At 53.3% G+C, this 27,248-nt stretch overlaps 1 protein-coding gene across 20 annotated transcripts in view; it reads left to right on the top strand.

The window, feature by feature from the left end:
* The window catches only part of AGAP1 (ArfGAP with GTPase domain, ankyrin repeat and PH domain 1), a 549,180-nt gene that overhangs the window by 176,913 nt on the left and 345,019 nt on the right, over positions 1 to 27,248 (top strand). For 13 of the 20 annotated variants that reach the window (XR_009253932.1, XM_058700362.1, XM_058700389.1 and 10 more), the window contains exons 2-4: positions 12,605 to 12,663; positions 18,697 to 18,784; positions 19,486 to 19,497. Coding sequence is in view for 19 of the 20 variants with exons in the window: in XM_058700362.1 (XP_058556345.1) it covers positions 12,605 to 12,663; positions 18,697 to 18,784; positions 19,486 to 19,497 (159 nt within the window). In the remaining variant the exon portion in view is untranslated. Of the gene's footprint in view, positions 1 to 12,604; positions 12,664 to 17,802; positions 17,895 to 18,696; positions 18,785 to 19,485; positions 19,498 to 27,248 lie in introns of those variants that run through there. The other 7 variants (XM_058700369.1, XM_058700380.1, XM_058700404.1 and 4 more) reach the window with 3 other exon arrangements.

Genomic DNA, 27,248 nt, shown 5'->3' with positions numbered 1-27,248 from the left:
AAATACAGCGGTTGTTGCCTACCTGGGGCATCTAAACCGCGTGGCAGAAATTCCCTTGCAATCCGTGTGTCCGCTCAGACCTCAGTAAGAAAATCAGTTGTAAGCCATCTCGGAAAAATGGCTGTGAATTTAACCTCCTACCAATTTTGTTTTCTCTAGTAATGTCTTACTCCTACCTTTTCCTAAATTGTCCTTATTTCAACGTTTTCCTTTTCAGGGATCCTGCCGCTTCATTTTAGGCATTAACCTGTTTTCAGGAATCCTAACAGTTCTGTTTACAATTTTAAGTCTCGTAGAACGTGGGATTCTGACTGGTCTGAGCAGCAATGTTCCCCGGCTTCTTGGCCGTGCCGGGAACCGCTGGCAGGAGGCTCTGTGTCCTTGGCTGTGAGGGCAGGCATGTTTGTGGTGGGGCGTGCTGCCAGGGTCACTGTGTCGGGGACACTTCACTGCAGCCCCTGTGTCGTGGGCATCAGTAACGTGTCCTAACTGTTGATCGCACCAGCCATACAGTTAAAGTCCTTGCTAACCTACCCACGTTATGGAAGCTGTGACCCAAGGCCCCGACCTGAGTCCTGAAGGACAGTGTGGAGCCTGCTCTGTGCTCAGAGCCTGGGATGGCAGTGTCCTGGCGGTAGAGCCGAGTAGGGCGGAGGGCCTGTCCCTCTGACTGGTCTGGGGGCCGCGCGGTGGCCATTGGTGGCCTGGACCACCATGGGCATCCGATAGGCTCTGACCCCCGGCTCATGTGGGCACGAAAGAAGGAAAGAGCTGGGGTAGGTGAGGCGTCACAGAGACCCCACGCCTGGACCCGTGCTCTCCTTGCCCCACAGTTTTCCTTACTCTGCGAGGCGGGGGGGGGTGGGGGGGGTGGGGGGGGCGGGGGTCAGGTGTTACTGCCTGCGAGTGGGACAGGCTGTGTCCGCCTGGTTTGTGGCCAGGACCAGGGAGACCTCAGGCAGTATCTCCGGTTTGGGATTGTGGTGATGTAGAGGATAAGGTTTTTGGGTGGCAGTAGCTGGATTAGCTTCTGTTTCAGGGCAGGTTGGGGCTGACTTCTCGTAACACGGTAGTTCGCCACCCAGATACCTATTTGATCATGGGAATGTCCTTTTTCTCCTGAAAGTTTTGCGGCCCCTTTGAATTCCCGCAGGTCAAGTGGGGTTCCCCAGCCCCCGGTTGAGTCTGTCCCTCTTTTCAAAACCTCTGGAGCATTGCACGGCCAGAATTCACGCTTTACAGCCATGAGATACGCTCTGAGAAGTGAATGACCACATCCAGATTGCATCCTGCTGCCATAAGGCTAGCATAGCTCAAAACCCACATTTGGAAACGGTTTTTGTTTTATTGTTGGTGCCTTAACCGCATTCTTTCTGCACGAGGCTTTGTGGGCCCTGCCTTTCCTGCAGCATCTCACTCCCAGTGATGGTGTCTAAGCTCATCCCTGAGCTGTCAGGGTTTGGGACTGAAAACTAGGATGAGACCCCGCTGGACTAAGCAGGTGGCAGGTGTGGTGTTCTGCCAGAAGTGCCGGGGGAACGTGCTTCTTTGGGGACCTCCGTGCTGAGACGGGGCCCGTTTTGAGCTTGGAGACAGACCTGTCACCTGTGTATGTTGAATTGCTTGTGTTCTGTCTCAGGTTAGCAAGAGGTGGGACATAGGGTTACCCGGCCTGGGGAGCCAAAGCTTCCCCAGAAAGACGTTTGCTGCTGGAACTGTTACCACCCTGGTTTTGTAACAGCGGACCAGGAATCAGGTGGAATCAGGGCCCAGGCTTTTAGTTTAGTTCTTGTTTATGAATCAACTATCTGAAGCAGCATCAGCAGTGAAATGCGTGTCCTTCTGAAGGAAACAGAGAACTTAGAAAGGCCCAGAGCTGCACAGAGGACCCTCCCTCCCCCCCTTCCTGCCTGGCTCTCCTGTTCTCCTTGAGGCTGTTGATGGGCATCTGTTTTCATGTTTCAAGAGAGAAAGGAGACTTCTTCCTCTGCGTTCTCTTTCCCAGGTCCTCATAACCCTCTACTTTTCTTATCCTCAGACACATCTTCCAAGCTGTTCTTTGCACACCAGCCACAACAGTGGTGTCCTCAGGGTTTTGGAACAAGGTGCACTGTGATACACTTAGGAACCCTGTTGGGGACAGTGTAGGGAAGGGGGAGTCATGATCCTCTGAAAGGTTAAAAACTTGCCACATTCCCTGGAGTTCATCTGGGCAGGCACCATTTTGCTTTGGGGGCCCTTTAGGAGAGAAGAAAGGGTCCCACTAATCGTGAATAGCGCCGCGAAGGGTTTTGGGTCACATTAGGGCTCGGGGGAAGGTACTGGGTTGCCTTGCAGGCCGAGTCTGGTGGTGGGATGGGGGTGTCTTGGTGGCCCCACTGGTCACCCTGCTTTGGGAGGGGCTTATGAAGGGGCGGCACCTTGGCAGGGAACGGGGGTGTGGGAAACTGTCTTGTTCATGAATCTTTGAGGCCACTGAAGAAAGCAACCTGAACTTCCGGGGAACCTTAATACAAACCTGGCATCCCAGTGGTTTACGCTTTATCCCATTTACTATAGAGATTTGGAGATTTTTAAGTAAGAAATTAAATCCTACTATGGCAAACGGTGCCAGTGAGCTTCTGTTAAGTCCTCCATTTGCGAGACATCAGCGTATTATGTATTAGCCAGTTTGCGGCGTGGCTCTTTCCTGCTGCACTGAAATGGAGTTCTTTATTTTATTAAGGACGTGCATGTCCTTCCTCAGCACAGAAATGATGCCACAGTGGGAGCCACGGCCTCCGCCCGCGCTCCTGTTCCGTGTGGATGTGCATGCTGTTTCCCATTGTTCCGGTTTATATTTTGGGATTACGAATGCTTTAAAGTAAAAATAAATGCTCCTTCATTTTTCTGTTGCTCAAAAGAATTTTTTTTTTTAATAAAATCCTTGTGAGATATAAGGTTTTTAAATAAGCATCTCAGTCCCTGAGGTAATGCGTTATTTGTAAAATTTCACCTGCAGTTTCAGGTTCCCCCCCCCCCCCCCCTTTTTAACCCTTTGTGTATCGTTTCACAAGTTTTGCCGGGAACCTGTATTTGTGGCCACTGGAGCCGGATGGGATCGCAGGGGGAAGGAGAAACCATCAAGTCATTCTGATTGTGGCCACATGCGGTGCTTTGTGGTTGATCATTTGGAAGAAGAAATGAGTCCATAGCTCTGCTGGGGATTGAGCCCACCAGCCAAATGATGGCGAGTTTAATGTAGGGAAATGAGGTTTCTTCTCTGTTGTCCAGTGAAGGTCACTGGCGAGCCTTTAGCTGCAGGCTCTGAGCCCCGAGGAAGGGCTCAGGGCCAGGAGAGGAGCTGGAGCCTAAGTGGGAGCTGAGCTCCTCTCGTCTCTTTAGTTCTTGGGTAGGTAGGCCGGTTCTCATGGGCTGGGGGGCGGGGCTCAGGGGGCGGGGCTCAGGGGGCGGGGCTTAGGGCGGGACTTCATCTCTGCTCAAGTCCCTCGGAAGAGCTCTTGCTTCAGCTTATTAGTGCTCCTGCCCTGTTGCTCTGAATATAGGTATTTTCTGGATTTTAGAATTTGGCAGCGTTTCCCCTCTACGTCAGTAATTATGCCACACGGATATGATTTTTGCCTGTGCGTTCGTGGGCTATCGGCTGAACCATGTGATGTTGCCATTTGTCAGCCCCTTTCAACCCCAGTTACACCTGGGTCAGTGTCATGGCAGTTGGGCTGGGGTCAAAAACTAACCGACAATACCTTTTAGCTGGTTTTCTCACTTTAGACTTTCAGGTTGCTTTGTGCTGTGATAGCTGTGGTGTGAGAGCTTGGCCAGTGCTTTTTGAGCCACGTGTGATTTCGGGCTCCCCCACGGCTCACTGTCACTTGTGGCCCCAACACAGCTAGCGTGCGTCCACCCCAGTGGCTGCGGCACTCCCGGAAATGGGGCACCTGAAGCCTTGTCCTTCATCCCACACCCAGAGGCAGCAGGAGGGCTTCCCCTGTGGGGGGAAGTCAGACCCTGTGCTAGACACAGGCCACATCATCTCTTAGGTCATTGTGGAATTCACAGGGGGGAAATACCTGCATTTTACCAGTGAGGAAACTGAGGGTCCGACTCAGAAGGTCACCTAGTTTGAGGACACCGCCAACCGGGACTCCTGTCTCTGAGGCTCTGGCACTGAGTTCCCTCTGCCCTGGGACCCTGGACATCGGGATGACAGCCAGGTGGGAGAAGCCGGGCTCCCCACCCCCGCCACGGTCTGAATTCCCAACGTGGCAATTCTACGTTTGAGACAACTGCCGAGCAGATTCTGAAAAGCTGAAGAACTGGGGTAGCGGAGCAGGGAAGTCCTGCGGGGAGCTTGTTGGAAATGCAGATTCTGAAGTTCTTTCTTCTTTTATTGAAGTGTGTCATTGCCACACGATGTCACACTAATGTCAGGTGTACAGCCTAGTGATTCGGCAGGGCTGTGTGTTACTGGCTGCTCTCTGGGCTAAGTGTGGTCCCCATCTGTCCCCTTAGTGTCACTACAGTGTTACCGACTTACTCCCGCGCTGTACGTCTCAACCCCTCCTCCCCGTGACTTGTTTATTTTATAACTGGAAGTTTGTACCTCTTTGTCCCCTTTGCCTGTCTCACCCATCCCCCACCGCCATCCCCTCTGGCAACCACCAGCTTGTTCTCTGTACTGGTAGTGATTCTTGTCCCTGTCTTTTTGTTTTCTTTTTTTTTTTTTTTTCATTCCACGTATGAGTGACATTGTATGGTACTTGTCTTTCGCGGACTGATGGAGCATCAAACTTCCAGGTCTGTCTGTGTTGCTGCAAGTGGCAATGTCTCGTTCACGCTCACGGTGGCGCAATATTCCCCTGTGTGTACATGGCACATCTTCACTCACTCACTCACCTGTCTGCCGACACTCAGGTTGCGTCCGCGTCTCGGCTGTTGCAAATAATGCTGCAGTAAACACGGGGGTGCAGATACCCTTTTGAATTAGTGTTTGCGTTTCCTTTGGGGGAAAATACCCGGTAGTGGAATTACCGGCTCACCTGGTATTTTCGTTTTTAATTTTTTGAGGAACCTCCACACTGTTTTCCACGGTGGCTGCACCGGCTTCCCACCGACGGCGCACATCCTGCCAACCCGTATTTCCTGTCAAGACCCTGAAGTTCTGAGCTGGAGTCTGAGGCAGAGCGGGTGGGGGGTAGACTTTGAGGAACACCGAAGGTAAAGAGGGAGGGAGTTGAGATCTGCCCCTTGCGCGGAGCAGCCGGGAGGAGGGAGAACCTACTCTGGGCCTCCTGGGCTGTTTCATGAGCCTGGATCATCGCAGGTGCTCAGGAGATGGTCATCAGTATCACATGTTCAGTCGTAAAACACGAGCGAAATGCTGTATTTTGTTTTCTCTGTGTGCTTCGTTCAGTATGGATGTACAGGGTTGATGGACAGTGGGAAAGTCACGTGTACTCTGGGCAACGTTCTTCTAAGTTTGTTTCTGTTTTGTTTTTTTTTTAATGTTTGTTTATTTTTGAGAGAGAGAGACAGAACGTGAGCAGCTGAGGGACAGAGAGAGGGAGACGCAGAATCCAAAGCAGGCTCCAGGCTCCGATCTGTCAGCACAGAGCCCGACGCAGGGCTGGAACTCTCGAACTGTGAGATCCTGACCTGAGCCAAAGTCGGATGCTTAACCAACTGAGCCACCCAGGTGTCCCAGGATTTTGTTTGTTTGTTTGTTTGTTTGTTTGCTTTTTTTAAATGACTGAAATCACTTGTCTCAAACCAAATTAGTTGTGATGGAAAAATTGCATTGTTTGCCTGTATCACAAAGAAATGTAATTGCATTTTGTAAAGAAGATGTGCGTTTACTCATTTCTGCGCTCCTCAGAAGTCTTTCCCAACGGTGTCACGGGCGAGACAGAATAGTCTGTGTCAGTGGGAGAGGTGGAGGCAGGAAGTCCAGGAGAAACTCAAGCGTGTCCCTTTTTTATTTTGGCTTTAGCCCCACCCCCACCCCCGCCTGATATGCTAATAAGATTGTTCTTAATTATTTTAAATGAGATTTACTGTTATGCCAGTAGATTCGTGTGTTTATTCCTACAGAGTGCTCGTTTTCAGCATGCAGGAAGTCACAGTACAGCTTGATGTTTTTCTGATGCCCAAGTGTAACTGCTTGGTCCAGGCTCAGCAAAAATAGGACAAACGAAGGGGTAATTTCACCGGTAGATTTTACCCCCAGCATTCCTGGTTATTGCCGGAACCGAAAAGTTAATGTGGTCTGTGGCCATCTTCACTCACGCCCCGCATTTAAATTAACTCGGAGCTGTCGGAGGAAAGTGCTGAAGGACAAGGTGTAATATCTTAGCCAGTTTGCAAAATTCTGTCCGTTTCAGGACCTGAATTTTTGCCTTTAATACGTCAAGAGCGTGGAAGAGTCTGGAAGGGTCGGTGCCGCAGTGGTACCAAATACAATGGCACAAAGGGTTTGGAAAGCGGGTTTTCTGAAGTCTAATATGGAATTATCATGCTTCCGTCTGCTTGCTGGGTCCTTTCTTCACGTGCGTTCTTACCATTAGGAGTTAGATGATCAATCTGGGAGCCCTGATGGGCAGCAGGGAGCTGATGAAGCCGTTGGGACGCAGGCACGTGACCCCACAGCTCCACCCGCGCCCCATTGTGCGTGCTCTTTGGTGCACAGGGGGGTTTCCAAAAAGGAATGTTTCTGGCTTTCAAGTTGGAACATATATTTTTGGTGTAGTATAATGAGGGCCTTAAAATTCCCGGTTAAATTGGTGGTTCTGCATATGAATATTTTTGAGGGCAGACCTAAAGCCGTGTTCCTCGGTTACTGTTCGTAGCAAGCAGAGAATAAAGGGAGTTTAGTAGTCAGGACGAATTTCAAGAAAATCTGGGCAAGGGGGACCTCACCATTCTTCCTGGAGTAAAAATATAAATGAACGACCGGGTGGTTTCTTCCTGTGGCTCCCTGTTCCAGATGCTCTTAGGGCCGTCCCCTTACCTGTCAGCGTCGGTGAGTGTTTGCATTCCTCGGGGTCCAGAGTCTTGTCTAGGAGTGTGGCTGGACAGGGGAGGTCCTGGAAAGACAGGCTCTCTGCCCCTTGGCTTTTCTCTAGTGCTTTTCTTAGAAGAGCAGCTTGGGGGAGGGGCCGCGCTTGGTGGCTCAGTCGGTAGGGTGACCGACTTCAGCTCAGGTCATGATCTCACGGTTCATGAGTTCGAGCCCCGCGCCGGGCTCTGTGCTGACAGCTCGGAGCCTGGAGTCTGCTTTGGATTCTGTGTCTCCTCCTCTCTCTGCCCCTCCCCCACTCGTGCTCTGTCCCTCAAAAATAAATAAATGTAAAAAAAAAATTTTTTTTCAATATATGAAATTTATTGTCAAATTGGTTTCCATACAACACCCAGTGCTCCTCCCAAAAGGTGCCCTCCTCAATACCCATCACCCACCCTCCCCTCCCTCCCAGCCCCCATCAACCCTCAGTTTGTTCTCAGTTTTTTTTTTTTTTTTAACGTTTTTTTAAATTTATTTTTGAGACAGAGAGAGACAGAGCATGAACGGGGGAGGGGCAGAGAGAGAGGGAGACACAGAATCGGAAACAGGCTCCAGGCTCCGAGCCATCAGCCCAGAGCCTGACGCGGGGCTCGAACTCACGGACTGAGAGATCGTGACCTGAGCTGAAGTCGGCTGCTTAACCGACTGAGCCACCCAGGCGCCCCTGTTCTCAGTTTTTAAGAGTCTCTTATGCTGAAGAAAAGCAGCTTGGACTCTGGGGAGAGGAGCTTTTCTCTGAGATCAGCTGCACGTCTTCCGTAGCGGGGTCTCTTAAAGGAACAAGGCAGGACTTTGGGATGTCTGGGGGCACGCGCGGAAGATGCTTTCCTGAGACCCGCCGAGGGTCCCGGTCTGTGTGTGTGTGTCCTCTGCAGAGGGTCCAGTCTGTGTGTTTCAGAGCCTAGCAGGACTCATGCGGTTGTGTTGTCGTGCAGGGGTGCGGCGAGGGACGTGGAGGCAGGCGGGTACTGGAGCCAGCAGAGCAGGGCAGCTCCCACCTGAAGGCTCCTTTCTCTGGCACGTGGATGCAGGCTTCTGTCTGCATTTCCGAGTTGTCCGAGCTGTTCTTGGACTCGTGGGAAGGCCCTCGTCTTGCTCGCAGCCTGCAGATCAGACCCGGTCAGCCGGCCCTGCACCTCGGGAGGAGGAAGCCAGATGGACACCAGTGCGGGGACGCCTTGGACCTCTGCGCCCTTTCCTGAGAGGGGGGAGGCCTGCCTGGAGGGCAGGGGGCAGGGCCTTTCCCCTCCGTGTTTGTGTGACCGCGTTCCTCCGCACCACCAGCAGCATGGGCTCAGTGCTAGGAAGTCCCGAGTCACGCTCACCCCTCAGAGGGAAGGAAAGGAGCTTAGGGGGTGCTGAGCAGGGCTGGCAGCGGCCTGGTGGCCCCTGTGCAGGTGCCGAGCGGTCCTTCTCCGTGTGGCACCTGCTGGAAGCAGACGGCGAATGTACTTATTATTAGCAGGAGTGTGGGCAGCCTTTCCGCTCTGACCCTGAAGCCGCCCTCCATCGGTGTCTTGTCCACGTCCGTGCCGCGTGTGTGAGTGCCTGTCCCCTCGGGCATGCGGGGGACCCAGACGGGAATAAAGCACTGTAGCATAAATACGCTCCTGTCTCAGGCCGCCTCGCCCAACATGGAATGACAAGTGCCGGCTCAGACCTTGCATATTTAAAAAGATGATTAAAATGAAGGGAAGTCGACTGTAAAAAATACACGTAAGCCAAAGCCACAAAAAAACCTGCTAAAGATACCCTGAAATTGATCAGATACTTTGAATCGCACCTTTCTCGTGAGCGCGAATTCTCCGAACCTCCGGGACCTCACCTTCGGCAGTGCTGCTGGGGCGGCCTCTCCGCTCGGCATCGTGGTGATGACCCTGACCCGGTGTATTCCTGTGGTTACCAAGCATCCTCACAGTCTGAGGTGTATCGGACTTGCTATGTCTTAACACGAAGTTAAGTTGGGAAGGAACTCTGCTGGCACGCACCTGTAGTTGTTGAGAACTTTCTGGAACACCAGAACAGTAACCCGCCATGGGTATGGCCTGGGGAATCTGTGCCACTTTGACAGCGGGCATTTGGGGTGTTTTCCTTCAGTTTCACATATTTTGGTTATCAACTCAGAATGAGGAGGGCTAAGAATTTCTGTTTAATTGAAAACATCGTTTCCCCCTGATGTTGAAAAACTGGTTGTCTGCCTCTTCATGTAACTACCGACCCCACCCCTGTGACTCTGCATTAACCATCCCCCTCTAGGGCTATGTCCTCGTATGTCTGCCTTCAGAATTCTGTTCCAGAGAAGCTAACAGTGTTTTACTCCAAATGAAAGTTCCTTATTACTTCATGGTCCCTAATCTTGGAATTCTTTGAGAGTTTTCTTTTTAATATTATGACTTAAATTTAAGTCCCGTAATTTGAATTGGTGCCTTGTTAATGGGAAGACATGCTTTCATGTCTTCTTTTCCTTCAGTTCTTCGTCTGTGTTGGGATCCCCCACGGCACCAAACAGCTGGGGCCTTTCTGCCCCATAGAGACGGTGGCTGAGGGAGCCCCAGTGTTGCCCACAGGCTGAGAGCCGTCCATCGGGGGTGACCGCTGTGTTTTATTTTAAATTCAAATTGCGTAGCATTTAAGCCGGCGTGTGAGAATGCATTTTCTTAGTCTTGTCTGTCCAAGAGGGGGGAATTGAGTGGGGCACAGAGTGGTCTCTTCTGAAAATGAGATGCAGCTTAAATGACTTTTGATTCTAGTGGTTTGAAAACACTCTCTCTCTCTCTCTCTCTCTCTCTCTCTCTCTCTCTCTCTCTCTCTCGTGCCCCCAATGCATGTTCATTCTTCTAGTGTCGCTGCCCTGGGAACTTGAAATCGGGCAGCCGGCTTGGTCTTGGCCTGCTCACCATGAGATGGACCAGCTCCCCCAGGAGGGGCCACAGCCTCCAGCCCTCAGAAAGGTCTCAACGGAGGAGAAGGATAAAGGCTTATCCTGGGATGTCCATCTTTGCAAATCTTTGGTTATTTTTCATTTAGCCTTGCCTGAGGCAGCATTCTGTTCTGACCAACGATCAGGGTTTTTTGTTTTTTGTTTTTGGTTTGTTTTTAAGTTTATTTGTTTCTTTTGAGAGAGAGAGAGAGAGAGAGAGAGAGAATGAGCCAGGGAGAGGCAGAGAGAGAGGGAGAGGGAGAATCCCAAGTAGCTTCCACACTGCCAGCACAGAGCCCAATCTGGGGCTTGAACTCACGAACCATGCAATCAGGACCTGAGCCGAAATCAAGAGTTGGACGCTTAACCAGCCGAGCCACCCAGGCACCCCCGTCTAATGCCTATTTAATATTTGTTGTGATGAACACAATCTTAGGTGGTGGGTGATTTAGAATCAGCAGTTCGTTCGTGAATCACGCTCCTTTCAATTCTCATTTTATGCCTGTTGCTTCATTGTTGTGGTTCATATTAAAAACTATGTTGTATATATTTTTTACATGCCAGATGGGATAAAGTTTAACAGGGTTCTGAGAGGTAACAGTGAAAAGACTCTCCTCATTGCCCTTGCCCCCAAGCCACCCGGTTCCCAAACCTTCAGTCAGGAACTGTTGACCGGAAATATTCTCGAACAAGCCTGTGTATGTATTTTACACGTGTAGTATCCCCTTACGCTGGGAACGGTTGCATTTCTGCATGTTGACGCTTCGTTTTCCCAGCCACTTAGTATTCCATTATGTGGATATATCTAAATCTACCTAAGCCAGCTTTGGGTTTGTTACAAGTGACAGGAACAGGGGGACTCGCTGGGACGCTCTTTGAGTGTGCAGTTCATGTTGGGAGCGTCACTGTCATTGACTCCCCTGGATCATTGGGGTCACCCTGTAGATCTATAAGGCCACGTCCCCATTTTTTTTCAAAAAGAGCAGTCGGTGACGGAAAAGACGTGTTCTGCAGCTTGATAAGTAATGCTGTTCACTAGTGAGGGTGTTAGTTACCATTCGCCCACTGCCTACCCGGGGTCATCTCCGTGCTGGCTCCATTATCGTTTATCTGTTTGCAGGCTGTGTTTTCTCTGGGGGCTGCTGGGCTCACCAAAGAGTGGGTGTTCAGGTGCACCCCCCGTATTTAGCCCCCAGTGTGCTGGCTCCATTGGGGGAGGGGTCAGAAGCAGTTCTCGGTTTTCGTTTTCACGAACGTCTTTCCTTCTGAGTTCCTGCCGATGTACTTCTGTCCACCGCTCTGCCTGCCGGCCAGGCACTCGGGTCCCCAGGGGTCCAGTGTCTCCAGTGTTGAACACCGGTCCCTCCCAGCTTCCAGCTGAGGATTCGAGGCACATGCCTCAGCCACGCGTCCCCATCTGCTTGTGTCCACCCGTCTTCTCCCGATCCACTGACCCGTCCTTTCCTGAGCACAGGGTCCTTTGTGATGGGTCGTCCCACCTCCTAAGCGTCTTTGCAGGGCCAGCGGAGTCTGGTTTCTTGGGCGGCCACCCGCCTCGTTTTCGTGTCACCGTGGATCGGGTTCACCTTGCTCCCTTCAGACACATTTCTCGTCCTTCTCCGTGATACCCCCCAGCAGCACTGCACGCTCATGCCCTCTGCTTCTATCCCGGCGCCCGTGAAACTGATGGCATTGCTTGACTTTTAGGTATTTTGTGAATCACGTTACTACTTCTTGGATGTAACATGGAGTGATGAACGTTTCTGAGTTTGCGGAAAATACATAGAAAGTGAGAGGTGTTTGGCCTCAGCTGGTCGTAGTGGGAACGGCTGTCACCTCCTTGTGACTCACTCCGTCTGTTGACGAGGGCATAGTGTGCATGGTGGTGTGGGGTCTCGTCCACAAGAGATGGTGAGCGGGAGGCGTGGGGAATCCGGTCCTTTGTATCCTCTGTTGTGGTTGGGCCCACCTGACCTGCAACCGTGATGGCCGCCCCGGGTGTTCTGGCCAGGCTGGGACTGGCTCTGTGGAGTCCCCACGGCGGCTGGGGACCCCTCGTCTCTCGGACGTATCGTACAGTCTTGACTGGATCTCCGCTGTGTCCTGTGTTTGGGAGGACCAAAACCCCAGCACGGTCTTCCGAACTGTAAATGGCTGTTGTATTGTGCACATGGGGATTTTCCAAGCCCAGTCATTCTCTGCATGACTTTGTTGGTGGGATTTCAGACAAGACTACCTTAGTGAAAAACAGACCAGAAGTTCACTGACAGCTATAGGGGCAGTTCTGGGAAAGCCTGGGACCTCCTCTGTCTTCCTGATGGCAAATGAGCGGGATCAGAGGGTCTCAACTCACCCCCAGACAGTGTGGTCCTGTGGGGCTCGGGCAATGGGGACATTCGAGGTGGGGAGGGACTAAGTTCTAGAAGCTCCTTGGGGTTGGATGGAGCGTGCGTTATGGTTTAGGAGATGCAGACTTGGGAGCAGGAACGGGGCGGGAGTAGCATGAGAACCTGGTCTGCACCATTCTCGGTGTTGTTCTGGCTGGGGAAATGGCACGTTGGGGGCATTTTGACTCTGCGCTGAAGTGACTTGTGGCACCTGACTTTGCTTTACCTCCTGTTTTACAGATGCCTTTGTGAATAGCCAGGAATGGACATTGAGTCGATCTGTCCCGGAGCTCAAAGTGGTGAGTGGTCCTTCCGGCCTCAGTGGCTGTCCTTCCTTCCTCACCTCCTCACCCCGCAGGAGACTGGGGCTCTGTAAGAGGCAGGACGTGATGTGCGAGCACGCTCGGCCTGCATCCCGAGGGGGCCTGCTCGTCCCTGGAGCCCAGATTGGGGGGGGGGGGGGGCACGCTTCTGGGTATGTCCCTGGGAAGGGCCAGGTGTAGCTGACCGTTGGGGACCGGAGCCCTGAGTGTGCCTGGGATGGCCACACCCATCTGTCCATCATTCTGTCTCTCCTGCCCTTGTGCACACGCGTGTGAGAGAGCGTGTGACACACGCATGCACCAGTAGGGCTTTATTTGTCCTCTGCCGGGATGTCATGGGCGGTTTCTGTGATGAGCCGTCAAGCTTGGGAATTCATCGCTTAAACCACGCGACTGGTCGGTCGTTCACCGTGTTACAGAGGAATGACATAAGATCAAAAGAAGAGTTTGTGTTTTAAGAACTTTATTCTTTCAGTGAGATTACTTAAAGCTTCAAATTGCCTTCTGTAAAAAGTGACTTGGTTCTTTGCAACCACACCTTGGAGCACCTGAAGTCTACATATTCCCCGTGTTAGGATGGAGGGAAGGGACCAGTATAACTTTTAAATAATCATGTTCTTTGTCACGTAAGCAGCATTTGGGAGAAGTATCTGTGTGTTCGTGTGTGTGTGTGTGTGTGTGTGTGTGTGTGTGTATTTACACGTATGTGTGTATGCGTATGTTCGTGTGTTTATATGTCCATGCAAGTATACATACCTGTATACACATGTATATACCTTTGTGTATGTGCACGTATTTTTGTGTGTGTGCATGTGTGTATGTCTGTATACACAGATGTGTGTGTATTTGCCTGGGGCATTTGTATGTGTGTGCGTGTGTATGTAGACACGTATATGCATATGTGTGTATAGGTGTGTGCTGTGCGTGTGTCTATATGTTTATATGCAGACACGTGTAGTTGTGTGGTATACGTATGTGTTTGCACCTGGGTGTGGCGTGGGCGTCCACTTTGAGCCACTCCAGCGTGGGGCCCTGATGATAGAACGCGGGCAGGCAGGCCCTTCTTGTCCATTCCCACCAGTGACGGGTGGCTTGGGCACAGGCCCGCTCGCTTCTCCCTGCGCCTCGCGCTCAGCCTTTCCCTTCCTGTGCCCTCTGTCCCGAGTTCTGTGTTGCTTTTAGCAGCTCTAGCCTGTGTGCCAGCGACCCCCCCGGAGGCCCTTGGACGCCTTCTCCCCCTGGGCCCCAACCTCAGGGGTGCTTTGTGGGTGACCCAGGGCAGGGGCACAACCCTTCGGGTGTCTCACTCCTGAGATGAAGAGATGGAGCCAACAAGGAACATTCTGGACCTGGAACAGAGGCTGTGTAACTTTGGTCACCAGGAAAAACACGTTTTTAAACCGAAGAAACGAAGGATGACGCGGGAAGGCATGCTGAGATCTGTCCACACGGTCTCCGTGCCCTCCTGTCCCCTCCTACGTGCCTGTCCCTGCTGCCACCGCTGGGTGTCCTGGTCGGGGGACATCTTGTCCCCGCCGGAGCTCTGGCCTTTCTCTGCAGCACCTGCCAGCAGGTTTCCTTCCTGGTGGGAGACGTAAGATCTGTCGGTCCCACCCCCTTCCCGACGCCGGGCTTCTGCCTTGAAACGGCCACCTCTTTCTGCTTCGCGTTTTGTAACCACGGTACCTGGCACAGGATTGGTCCCACCGGGCGCCTTCAGGAGACGCCTGTCGAATGAAGTTTGTTGGCGGCACTGTTGCTGGGAGGTTTTGGGGGAAGACGTACCCGTTGCAGATACGCCCCCACTCCCGTGAAACCGCCAAGAGCCCCTGCATGGTCCACGATCAGAGCGCCAGGACGGAGCGATGCTGGGGTGACGGTGACGCGGGCCGCGCCAGGAGGCGCTTGCTCTGCGCAGGGCATGTTGTGAGGGCGTCACACGAGCATCTTGCGCTCACCCGCCTGCTGCCCACGACTCGGGTACCGTTGTTACCCCTGTTTCAAGATGAAGAAACGCCCTCCGAATCCTGAGAGTTTCCCCACGAGCCGCACACAGTCAGCAGGTGGCGGGCCTGGGATTTGAACGCGGTTTGCGCTTCTGCACCAGCAGGAACCTCCTCCGTCTTGCTGCCCAGGCTGCTGGCCCCACGTGGCCACTGGGCGCTGGCAGGGTGGCCCGTGCGACTGACGAGCTGAGTTCAAACTTTTCGTTGACGTTCAGTCAACTTAAATCGAAGGAGCCGAATGAGGCCGGCGGCTCCCCTCGTGACGGTGTTACAGTCTGACTGTGATCCTTGAGTATCGAGCTGTCTGATTTGGGGAGTTTGGGGGGGGGTTCTGCCGGAGCCCCCATGTTCGTGCCGGCCCGTAATTGAGAATGGTCACTCCTAAAAACTGGTTTTCTGCTGGTGTTTCAGAAGCATGTAATTTCCTGGAGTGAATGCCTAGAGGTGTAGGAAGGGTTATGTTCGGAGGCAGCATGGATCTGTGCTCCTGAAGGGTGACTGTTTCGAGGCTTGCTAGAACGTGCCAGAGGTTGACTACGTCCCGTGGATGAGGAACCAGGACTCTGCCTTCATGCGGAGGAAGTTCTCTTTGTCCTGCCCTGTGTGTGGATGGACAGACCCCGGCGGGACAGCCCCGCTCCGGTCAGGGAGCCCTCCCGCCGAGCAAGGGCAGCTGCCCGTCCTCAGCAGGTCCCTTCTGTGCCGAGGAGTTCTCCGCGTCTCCAGAAAGTGCTCCTTTGTTCAGAGGCAGCCCCCCGTGCATCCACAGGGCCGCCGTTGTTCCGCGCCCTCGCACGACATCCCCCGAGACAGGTGGCCCCTTAGGTCAGCGCCTCTGGGATCCCTGACTTCTGTGTCACAGACGCAGCAATTAAATGACATAATCGCAAGCCTCAAGTGGACTCTTTATGTGATATTTTGCAATAAATCTTCTGGAATCTGTCAGAGAAGAGAATCTCAGTGTTGGCTTTCTTTTCAAGCGTGGTGGTACCATGCCTCATGTTTTCTCAAGTTGTGTTCTGCTTGGGTAATCAATGATCAGTTGCTCTTGGATCCGAACGTGGGTCACCGTCCTCGGGCGGCAGGCAGTGGGTGCTCCCTGCTCACATCTGGGCAGAAACAGGAAATACGCCCTCAACGTCTCGCCCGCAGAGGGAGCGTTAGGCACTTGTCACACCCTCCTGTGGGTTTTCTTTGGATTCCCAGCTGGGATTTTTATTGACTTATTGATTTTCTTTTCAACAAACTGCACTAAGTTTGGCAGGTAAGTGGTGAGGTTTAGGATGACAGAAAAATCAGTCTAAACAGAGACGGTGCTCTTTCCCCTCTTGTCACTGGAGAACGTGGAGCAGTGGCCCTGACAGTCGGGGCTCCTACCCAGGGCGCAGGGCCCGTGGCACGGTGACGGCATCTGTCTGCCGTCGTGTCATTTTCCGGACGCCTCACCTGTGCTCCTGAGCGGCTCTGTATGAAGCCCGTAGGCGAGGGTGAGCTCTCCTCCTTTTATCCAGAAGCGGTCGTGGAACCCGGAGGAGCTTCACAGCCTAAAAAGCATTTTCGTCCCTTTTTATTTCCTCCTCACAGCCGATTGTTTGTTTCTGCCTGTGGTTCAAACTAACACAAGGCCCATGGGGTGCCAGTAGAAGGTCTCCGGGGTGGCCTTCCCCCGGCCACCCCCAAGACTCATTGATTTTTCTCCTGAAGGGGAAGCTCATTCTCTGCAGAGCACTGTTGTGTGAGGAGGAAGGAATGTGCCACACGCAGGAAGCACAGAGCGAGCAGTGTTTGATTTTGAGCGTTTTCCTCCTCGGGAAAGAGAAAGTCTAATCTTAATTAAAAATTTAATTTTGCGGCACGCTGGTTTGGGTTTTCTCAGCATGAGCTGACAAACAGCAGGTGCCCTTGAGCAAAAGAATAATTAATAGGTAGAGATTCTCAGCTTATAGAGGCCCCAGGTAAAAAGAAGACAGGAGTCCCCTCGGAAAGGGAAACATCTCTATTTCGGGTCTGCCCACGTCACCTGGCTTTGTGCCCCGGTAACAAAGCATCTCTGTTTGTACTGGTGCTGGAGCCGCTCACTCGTTTGCTCATTTACGCAGCGGGTGCCGTTGGGAGACTCCCGGGCTGGGTGCAGCGCTGGGACCCAGGGGACAAAGACCCAGACCCTGCCCTTCGGAAATTGTCAGCATCTCCGACAGACCTGCATAGTGATGCTGGTAACACAGAGGTCACGAGACGGCATTGTGAGGAGGGCACTAAGGGGGCTTTGAGGAGAGGTTCCTGGTTGAGGCTGTGCTTTAGGAAGGCTTCTCGGAGGAGGTGACCTCTGAGCCGCTTGCTGAGCAGTGAGCAGGAGTAGAATTTCAGGAAGTGATTGATGAGGAAAGGTCCAGGTGTCTGGAGACAGATAGCAAGTCCTGTCAGGGCGAGGCAGTTTCCAGGAGTCTCTCTGCTATTCCTGGGATGAAGGGGGGAGCCTGTAGACAGACCAGCTAGCGTCTGCCCCGGTGACCCAGTGTGACTGGGAAAGTGCTTAGGAGCACCAGGGCTCCACGGGAATCTGGGATGGTTTCCACATTTCCGGTTTGAGAAGCCTGGTGAGGTGTGGCCACAGAGGGTAACGAGCAAACCGGGACGAGAATGTGATCTGGACGTGCTGGGGTTCGAGCACCAGCTTGGGTGGCGTGGGGTGCATGCGGGCGACTTGTATGGTGGGGGGGTTGGAGAATGAGATTTGGGAAGAGCAGGTTGGTCCGGGAAGGCGGGACGTGGCCAGGCGCACCGGGGCCCGAGAGTCGAGACTCTGGAAGAAACTAGGAGACCTGGAGAGTGCTCACGTGGGCTTAGCAGGAATTCCAGGAGGACACTCGGGCAGGAAGTTTGGAGAAAGCGCGTCTGGTCTGTGGCTTCCGGTGATGGGCTGGGTCAGGAGCAAGAGGGAGGCTAGCGCTTTTAGGAATGAGGTCATCTCTGACCTCAGGGCCAGCGTCCCTGTGGCTCTTGGATCAGCACTTGACATTGTGAGGGTCGAGGGCGGGACCAGGAGGGCGGAAGCGTAGCTGTGAGCCTGGCCCTGGTGGGAAAGGGGAGGCAGGCTCGTAGGAGGCCACCTGCGTCCGGAGGCAGGGCTCTGGTTTTGTGTTTCTGGAAGAATTGATTTGGGCGTGCTTAAACGCAGAGAGGAGAGATCTGGTGGGGAAGGTACAGTACAGGAGGGGGGTCGCTGATGGGCTGCTTGTGGAGAAGGCAGAGGGTGTGAGGTCCCCAGCACAGGCGAAGGGAAGCCTTCCCAAGGGGCCGGCTGCCCTCAAGTCCGTGTCTTGGCTGTGCTAACAGGGAGCTTTTCCTGAAGTAGGTATCATGCGGGCCACACTGCCTGCCGGGTTCCTGGTGTTTTACTCCATTTCAGCCTGCTGTCTTGCCAGAGCAGTGGCCCTCCTGACTCTCGGTGGGCATTTTTAACCCAGTCCGGACCCCTCTGCTGCCTTGACTGTGGGCCGAGCCCCTGCAGCCCCTCCCCCACACCGTCCTTTCTCGATGTTTCTCAGCTGGCCTGGCTCCAGAACCATCCCCCGAGTCTGGTGGAATGTACCAGAATACCCTTCTCACTCCCATTTTACTCTGTCCTGGACCGCGCCCCATTCGACACAGCAAACCCCACCCGGGACGGTGAGGGTGCGCAGTCCGTGTCGACGGGCCAACTCAGCCTACGCTCTCCCGATAGACCCGTGGCACACGGTGTCGGAAGAAGGCCGCTGTCTGTGGGTTCACACGGCGTTGACGCCCTCTGAGCCGGCAAGGCTGATGAGAGCAGGAGGTTCAAACGGAGGGCACGGGAATCTCTTCCACTTGCGGAGGAGAATTTAATGAGCCGGGTTCAGGCCCTCCAGCTGCTGCTTGCCTATGGTCACGCTCAGACTTACGTTTTCCCCTCCCCCTGTTTGCAGATCGACGAGCAGAGTGATGTAATGATACTGAACGGTCGTCCGATTCTTTGTTTCAGGGAATCGTGGGTAACCTGGCCAGCGGAAAGTCGGCCCTGGTGCACCGGTATCTGACCGGCACGTACGTCCAGGAGGAGTCTCCCGAAGGTACGCTGGGTGGCAGGCCACGTCAAGCTCAGGAGCGTTTAGCTTACGAAAGTTTTCTGTAGCGTATTCTAAGTCGTTACTATGATGCATCACACGTTTTGAGAAAGAATAAAATACCAGGCAGTGAAAGTCCTTAGGATGTTGTTTCTTTTGTAGTATTTTTAGCTAACTGATGATATTCTCTTTGGCATTTGGAGCCGTAGAGTAGAGCCTTGAAATGCTGTTGAATTTATTTCTTATCTAGCAGTCCTGGCGTTTCAAATGTTAATCCAGGGTCACCCCTTTAAACGTGACTCGGACATTTGTCTGTTCCGGATACTAAGTTTGTACGTAATCTGCACGTACTGTTACCTAGTGGTAGATAGGAGCCTCTCAGGTTACCACCACCGTATGTTTGAGTATGTTTCCCCCATATATTGTATTCTGAACATTTAAGAATCATTTTGCATGAGAGTAAGAGATTTCTTTTGCCATTAGGCTTTTGCTTCTTCAGTTAACACGTTCACATTTTATTTTTTGCTTTACGTAGAGTTAAGGCAGTGACAGGAAGCCACGTAATCCCTGTGTTCTTTAATCCACGTAGAGTTCACAGGAAGTTTTCTGAGTTATATTTTCTCTCCGTGTAAGCTTTTAAAATCCAACTCTGAGACACTGAATTTCTGGTTCCTTCTTTTTCTTACTGGCTGTTCCATTCTTTGCAGATATGGACGCAGGTAACTATACATTTTCTTCATGGCAGAACTTGTCTTGTTGGAAGAGAGAGGAGAGACACAACTTCGCGCTGTAGTGTTCCCTTGCCTCCTCGTTCTGTGTATCATCCGATTTTGTTTCATTTCATCCTTTTATTTCAGTTAAACATTTCACCCTGTTTTGTCCCTTAGATGTCTTCTTAGCAGTAGTCCTGAGTAGCTTCCCATGTTTCCTGTAACACCTGTTCTGGCATTTAACTCTTGTCCTGGATCCCGTGTAACCATTCAGAAGAGTCTGGAAGGCTGGCGTTCTGGGGCCCTTCAGGGCTCTGCCGTCATTCGGCAGAATTTTGCAACCCTGTCATCACGGCCTCGTGGTGGTCACCTCAGGGAAAGGCCCGCTTTTCCGTTACCCGTGTGGAGAGGAGGGTTTAGGGAGATGGGTCGTGGAGGCTCCTGGGCGGGGATCAAAGGGAAGCAGGGTGTCTGTCTGATGGAAAACGTATACATATGCTAGAAAATGGCATGGTTTGGAGACAGGGGTCGGGGGAGGGGGGGAGTGGTGCGGGGAGGAGAGAAGGTTCCAGGTCTTTCTGACGTCTTTCCTGGGACCTGTGCCTGAGCCGTGCTGGTGTTGGATTTGTTCCTTGGTATCTGAGCGTGGAATGTAGCCATGGTCGTTTTGATTCCACCTGGAGAGTCAGAGCATTTTTCTCGGGCTTTCTACTCACTTGTCGGGGTTAGGCGTTGACCCCAGATGCCAAGGGACTGGCTGACCTGACCTCAGATGATCCCCTCCTTCAGTAAATCCACTCGCGCTCTCCTCAGATGCTCTGATTTCCACCAGGGGCTGCCGGTGACGTGGTGTGGGCCCCTGGCTTTGCTGCCAGTGCTCTGGCGTTGGGTTCGGTGTCCCGTGTGGTTAGTGCAGGAGTCCCTGAGCCGTGGACGCCGTTCTCGTCCCCACGCGGTGCTGTTTTGTCATTATTGTAGCTTCTGCTGTTTTCCCGCTTGCTATTTTCGGTCTGTTCCATCACATTTTGGCCTGTGGTTTCTTTGCCGGGGGCCCTTATATTTTGATGAGCATGAAGACATTTTTCTTTTTTTTTTTTTTTTTTTTTTTTTTCAACGTTTTTTTTTATTTATTTTTGGGACAGAGAGAGACAGAGCATGAACGGGGGAGGGGCAGAGAGAGAGGGAGACACAGAATCGGAAACAGGCTCCAGGCTCCGGGCCATCAGGCCAGAGCCCGACGCGGGGCTCGAACTCACGGACCGCGAGATCGTGACCTGGCTGAAGTCGGACGCTTAACCGACTGCGCCACCCAGGCGCCCCCTGAAGACATTTTTCTTGAACGTTCATACTTCAAAAGTAAAATTTATACCCAGTGGGGTGACTTAAACCGTGGTCTCTAATGAACCCACTTCCTTGACACCTTTTACTCTACTAAAATTTCATGGCATCGCATACACTTATAAAAGTACGTTATTTTAAAGGAGAGCGAGTGACTACACCAAAGGCCGTCCCTGTCCTCGTCGGCAAAGTCTCATCCCCCCTCCCCTCCTCCAGTGGCGCCTGTGCCCAGGGCCCCCCGGACCAGGGGAAGGACTGTCAGTGGTCTTTTCTCAAGGGCTCAGCCCACCTGTCTTCTCACGTGACCCCAGGTCATGGGTGGGGCTGCCAGGTGGCCCCAGTGGACCTGCGTCAGGGCCTCTGGCTGCAGAAAGAACTGGGGCAGGTGCCCCCGTGTGCCTGGAAACCCCGTAAGCCCCAGTGAATCTTTGTTTCCCAGGAGCTGTCTGCACGTGCCTTCGTGGAACCAGGCATGTGGCCATGTCCTCGCCTGTCATGCAGGGGGACCAGGGAGCCGCCCCCCACTTCCTGTCCACTTGCCTGGGCCTCTCATGCAGGGGGACCAGGGAGCCGCCCCCCACTTCCTGTCCACTTGCCTGGGCGAGTTTCAGAGCTGCAGGAGAATCCGGTTGTTTTTGAAAGGACACGAACAAGGAAAGCCTGGGTCTCTCGCCGTCTGGCCACACTGAAGTTCTTTCTCACCACCAGGGAGTCTGCACCTAGAAAGTAATTATAGTTCTTGTCGAATGTGTTAACATCGACCGAGTGCCTGTACCCGCCTCTTTGAGAAGCTTTACGTTCAGAACATTCTGGAGTCGGGACGTACCAGAGTCGTTGCCCAGGTTTACGGAGCATGTCCGAGCAACAGAATCCCGTCCCACGAGTGTGGACGGCAGGTGAAGCCGATTAGAGCTCAGCCCCACCTGCCACAGCTCACAGAGACCAGAGGTCAGGTTCGAGGGCAGCTAGCTGCTGACGGGCATCTCCATCGCCACGCTGGGGGCGGTGCCCTTCAGGTGAGCTGCAAGGCCTGTCCACTGCTTCTGGTTTGTCCTCCTTTTCCTCTCGCAGCTGCCGGGGGACCAGCTGCCTCTGGCCGCACGCGGGCAGTGACTTCAGGCACGAGGATTGTTGCTGCCGGGACTGTGAGGTCTGCTTGCGCACCTGGAGCTCTCCTGTTCCCACCTGGTTGTCCCTTGATTTAATTAGCGTGCAGTGTCCTTTAGCGTCGCTCTGACCCGTCACAGGATCTGTAGGTTGCTGGCTGTGTGAGGTGGCGAAGGCCTGCTGTTTTCAGGCGAGTGCTCTCTCCGTAGAAAACTCTGGCATGGGATGACCCCAGACGTTTGCCGGAACGTACTTTGCATCAGACTGGTCGTAGCTGGGTTTCCGAGGATAACAGCTGTTGTGTTTTAGTCCTGTGATTCCTTCTCGCTGGTATTTTATCCTCGTAGCAGAGAGAGTTGAGTAACACGATTTGGGTAATTTTAAAGATGCAGTTTAAATGAGAGACGGATTTAAATATTTTGTGTATTTTTTTAATTAGTAAATTAGCAATGCAAAAGTGGGCACCTCAGCAGGGAGCCAGTGATTCCATCAGAGGAATCCAAGGAGTAAAATTTTGTGCAGGCGGATACCCGTTCGGCCGTGTGTGTGCGTGTGTGTGTCTGAGTCCTAAGGCCTCCCCGACAAATTACTACAGACCAAGTGGCTTAAATCAGCAGAACTTCACCGTCACGGCTGTGCGGACCAGAAGCCTGTGATGAAGGTGTCGATGAGGGTGGTTCTTTCTGGAAGGCTCTGAGCGGGAGTCTCTTCTGTGCCTGGCTGCTGACAACCTTCGGCTGCTTGGCTCGTAGACCCATCACTGCAATCTCTGTCCCTTTCATGCGACGACATTCTTCCGGTGTCCTTGTCTCCGTGTCCAGATTTCCCTCTTTTCGTGGGAACGGCAGTCACTGGGTGTAGGGTCCCCCCTCACCCCCCTGTTCTCTAGTCTGACCTCATTTTCATCACATCTGCCAAGACCCTCTTTCCAGATGAGGCCACGTCACAGGTGTTGGGGGCCAGGACTCGAATATATCTCTTGGGGCCTGGACTCCAACCCACGAATGACCCTCCGTGTTTTGCGCACACGGTGTGTAAGCAGAAGCTGCAGTCAGGGCCGTGAAGTTGCCCTGTTCCCTCCCGGGGCAGGAGGAGCGAGGGGCGACCCCCGCTCTTCCCGGAGCCTCACGGACACGAGATGAGCGTGTGTGTGTGTGACCTTCGCACCTCTGATGGGAATTTCACGGCTGCCGTTCACCTGCAATAGAGACAAGATGAAAATGACCCCTTTGCTCTCAGCGCCCTATTAAAGGCTGCAAATTAGAATTGTGAATGATGTTTTGAGCATGGAATTGGAGTCTCCACCTCGTGTATGTGCTTAATATTCACAGTGCACCCCTCCTTCCCCACCGCAGACCTCCGTGACCGCCATTTGGCATTTAACTCTCTCCCCCCAAAACTGAGAAAAGGAAAAAAGGAGAGGAAACCAGGCTGTCCAGGGCTAGTGGGAATTTGATGGACACTGTGGACCTGCCCCGAGCCACTTGACCCCAGGCGGGCTGGAAGATTGTGGGTTGTGGTGTCCTGGAGACACTTGGAGCTTTGGAACGGAGTCGTTCCCCTGAGACCCTGTCTCTGTGACGTCCCTACGTTCTTCTCCCTCATGCCGTGGGCCCTGCTGAGCTGTGCGGATGGCTCGTGCAGAAGCATCTGGAGCCCGGGGACCTCACACCCAGAGCTGCCTTTGTGTTCGTGGGGTAGGGGACGGGCCCAGAGCTGAGATGAGACTCAGCTGTCCAGTGGATTGAGTGGGAGATTATAAGGTTGGTGGAGACAGGCTTAAGAATGTCCATGGGCCCTCCTTCCTGGGATAATAAGATTAACTGCTCTTCGCTAATTTTTCAAGGAAGTATCAGAACTAAACAGGGCAGAAGGTGCCAGGGTGTCCGTCCCTAGTTGTGGGTGTCATGTGCAGGTGGACAGTTCTCTGGTACTGCCCCCTGCAACAAGGGCTTGCTGGCAGTAAGGTCCCCGCGAGCTGGCCGTCCCTCCCCCGTTCCTGCCCGCAGGACTCTGCCCGCGTCTGTCTCTGGGCAGCAGATAGGTTCTCAGGAGCACATGTATCCAAAATAGTTTTTTAATGAATGTTTACTTAGTTGCTTAGAAACAAACCATGTGGTAAACACTTCGCCATATTTTCTGGGACACATGAAATGCGTTTAGGCCGTCTGCCCCCAAAATCCTTTCCAAATCAAATAAACGTGAAAAAAAATTTTTTTTGTCCACTACCACTGCTCAACAGATGTTAGGGCTTATTTCTAAACACGTCCTTTTGTGCTGTTTAACGTTACAATGAAAATATCTGTAATCTCTAATAAAAGTTGAGTTGTTTTGAAGCCCAGCCATTTAAATGTTTTCAACATAATTTTACCATGTTACTCGTAACCAAGTGATTATGTGTACATGATAATTTTTTAACGAGGATTATCTGTAAACCTTCAGATGACGAGCAGCCCGCCAGTAGGTTGGTTTAATAGATCAAGCAGAGGTCCGGTCTTTCACATTTCGTAACTATTTCAAAGCAGCCTCTGACCGTGGAAGTTTCACTGAGCTCTCCTTCCTTCCGTCCATAGAACAGTCCGTTAACTCTGTCCTCTCCCAGCTAGGCCATAGGGAGGCTTAGGTGATGTTGTCCAGAGTAGGTGAAGGCTACTAAAATTCTTAGTAGAGCCACCAAGAAACAATAAGAGAGGCATATTCTCTATGGAAGAGAAAGCTGTAAAGTAAGAATAAGGAGGGGGGTGCCTGGGGGGCTCAGTCGGTTGAGCGTCCTGCTTCGGCTCAGGTCGTGATCTCGCGGTTCGTGGGTTCGAGCCCCGTGTCGGGCTCTGTGCTGATGGCTTGGAAACAAGAAACTGCGGGGCTACTGAGAGTCGCTACCTTCTAGATGGAGAGCAGAAGAGCCACCTGGGTAAACAGCTATACTTCACGGCAGTGACCGCCGCGTGGCTGGGTGAGTCTCTGAGCACCCAGAAGGGGGCGTGCCGGCTTGTGCCACGGGACTCGGAGCCCCCACGCGGTCCAGTGCATGCTGTCCGCACAGCCTCTGGCTTCCTGAGACCCCTCTTGAAGTCACACGTTGTTGTTACCAAACCGTTCCCTTACTAGGAAAGAGTAGAGGAAGACTCGTTTCAATGTTGCAATTACGATTTTTTCCCACGAGAGGTTAGCACCAAAGGTGTTCTTTTAGGGCTTTAAACGCGTGACCTTTGCACTGCAAAGGAGAAAACAGTCACTGGGTCTGTCAAAGGTGAACCCCCGTCCCCCCCCCCGCCACTTAGGTGCCCTCGCCCTCGACCTTTGCCACATCTGTCCCCGTCTTGGGCCCAGATTCTCGTCATCTTGGCAATTGACGCCCATCCCAGGGAATCCGAATGGCAGTGGGACCGACTGCCACTGGCCCGGGCGGCGCCTGCCCTGGTCTGGCAGCCACGGGGTCCGTGTGTGTTGTATTAGCCTAGACCCTCGAGCGGAAGGGACGGACTAGATGAGCAAGTTCAGTGTGCCTAAGTAGAGCAGAGATTGATTTACTTGAGGACCGGGAGCAGCGGAGGGCATGGGTTTAGCTCTGGAAAGTCCCTGCTGATCCACGTAAGCTCGTGAGGAACCGCCTCTCCCACTTCTTGCCCCCGTGGGCTTCGTGCTCAGCTTGGTGGCAGGCAGTTCGTGGGTGGCCTCGTGACCCCGTGATCCTTAGTGTTCACAGCAGATGGGGGAGGGTTGATTGTTTCTCTCCGTGGCTGCAGCAGCCGGTCAGACGCGGCCCCGGCTGCCTTGCTGGAGCCCCGTGCTTCTCCTGTGTTGTAACCACTGGGGGGCTCGTAGCTCTTCTCCCCTGACTCACGGGTCGGGCGTCTCTGTTTGCACTGTGACAACCAGGTGCCCTGGAAATGCTGCGGGCACGGTTGAACTCACCCCAGCGCTGCCCCCGCCGGATCTCTCCCTGTGACTCCTGCAGTGTCCCTTTGGCTGCGGACCTGGGGCTTTTCAGGCATTGCTTTTCCTTCTTGGTTTTCAGGGGCACAGAACTTTGGAATGTTAGGCATTTGTTTGGATCCTAAGGTAGCAGCTCTCAGAACCGATTTCCTGCACCCCCCTCCGCACTGTCCTCTTAACTCACCACCTCTCCTTCCCCCTCGCTCTGTTTCATGGGTCCTGGGAAATGGGAGAGATCACGTACCTGTAACCATTCCTCGGCTAGGGCGATCTGACCATCAGGGCGGAGAGGTTTTCTGTGGAAGGCAGTGCAGAAAGGGAGAGATCCCGGGCCGAGGCCAGCCTTGGGGCAGAGAAGAGGGTGAGGGACACACCGTGCCGGGGCAGAAAAGAGGGTGCAGGAGAGGGAGGCGGGGGGTTGGGAGGAGCTCCCTGCCTGGTCGTGGGTCAGGGTGGAGAGGAGGAGTGAACTTGAAAGTACAGAGCTGACCTTTCAGTCGTGGCCGATTAGAGGTGGAGCTGTCAGGGCGTCGTCGGCAGAAAACGTTGCATCCCGTGAGACCGCACTCGCTTGACCTCACGGCTCTGAGCGCGAGCTCACCTCTGGGGTCGTGGCCAGCTCCAGGGGCAGGACTCGGCGAGAGGGAGGTAGAAGTCAGCAGCCGTGAAATAGGCCAGGTGCCAGGAAGAATCCCTAGGGGAGTCTGTGGTATCCTGAAAGTGCCCTTGAACTTGCCTCCGGGTCCTGTGCTCCTGCAGGAGTCCGGCGTCTCCGGCCTGAGGGCCGGGCATCCGCAGGAACCGGCCGTGCGCTCTGGGAAGGACCGGGGCCGGTCGTGTGTGTGTACACGCGTGCACACGTGCACAGCTACCAGTGACTAAAGGTCACAATTTCGTATGGTTCACATGAGTTCGCAGACGACCGACCCAGGCCAGAAGTGAAAACCAGATTGTACTTCAGCGTCGTGTTTTATCCCTCCCGGCCGGCTTCCTGGAGGTGGTGTGTTGGGAGACTCTGAGGCAGGACCTAGTTCAGGGAGAGTATGAAGCGTGATGAGGAGGTGATGCCTGTCCTGGGTCTGGAAGCTGCTTGTGTTCTGTTCCCGTGGCCCCAGGGAGCACCGGGTGCGGCCGGCACTCGTTACCCTTTTCTGAGCCCCGCCCCCCCCATTTTTCTTAAGTGTTTTGCTTATTTTAAGCCATAACGTCACAAACAAAAGAAGAAAACAGCTCTTGCTCTTTGAGGGCCACTTGAGTCTGTTCATGGTGTGGAGAGTGTGGAACCCCTGGGCTGGCGGACAGACCGTCTCTCTTCGTACTGCAGGACGAAGGGGGCGGGTCCGGGCTGCACCGAGCAGGGGGTCAGCGCCTGGCCCAGC

The sequence above is a fragment of the Neofelis nebulosa genome, chromosome 2 (assembly GCF_028018385.1).
Source record: "Neofelis nebulosa isolate mNeoNeb1 chromosome 2, mNeoNeb1.pri, whole genome shotgun sequence".
Taxonomy (NCBI): Eukaryota; Metazoa; Chordata; class Mammalia; order Carnivora; family Felidae; genus Neofelis; species Neofelis nebulosa.
This window is presented reverse-complemented; position numbering and strand designations above follow the sequence as displayed.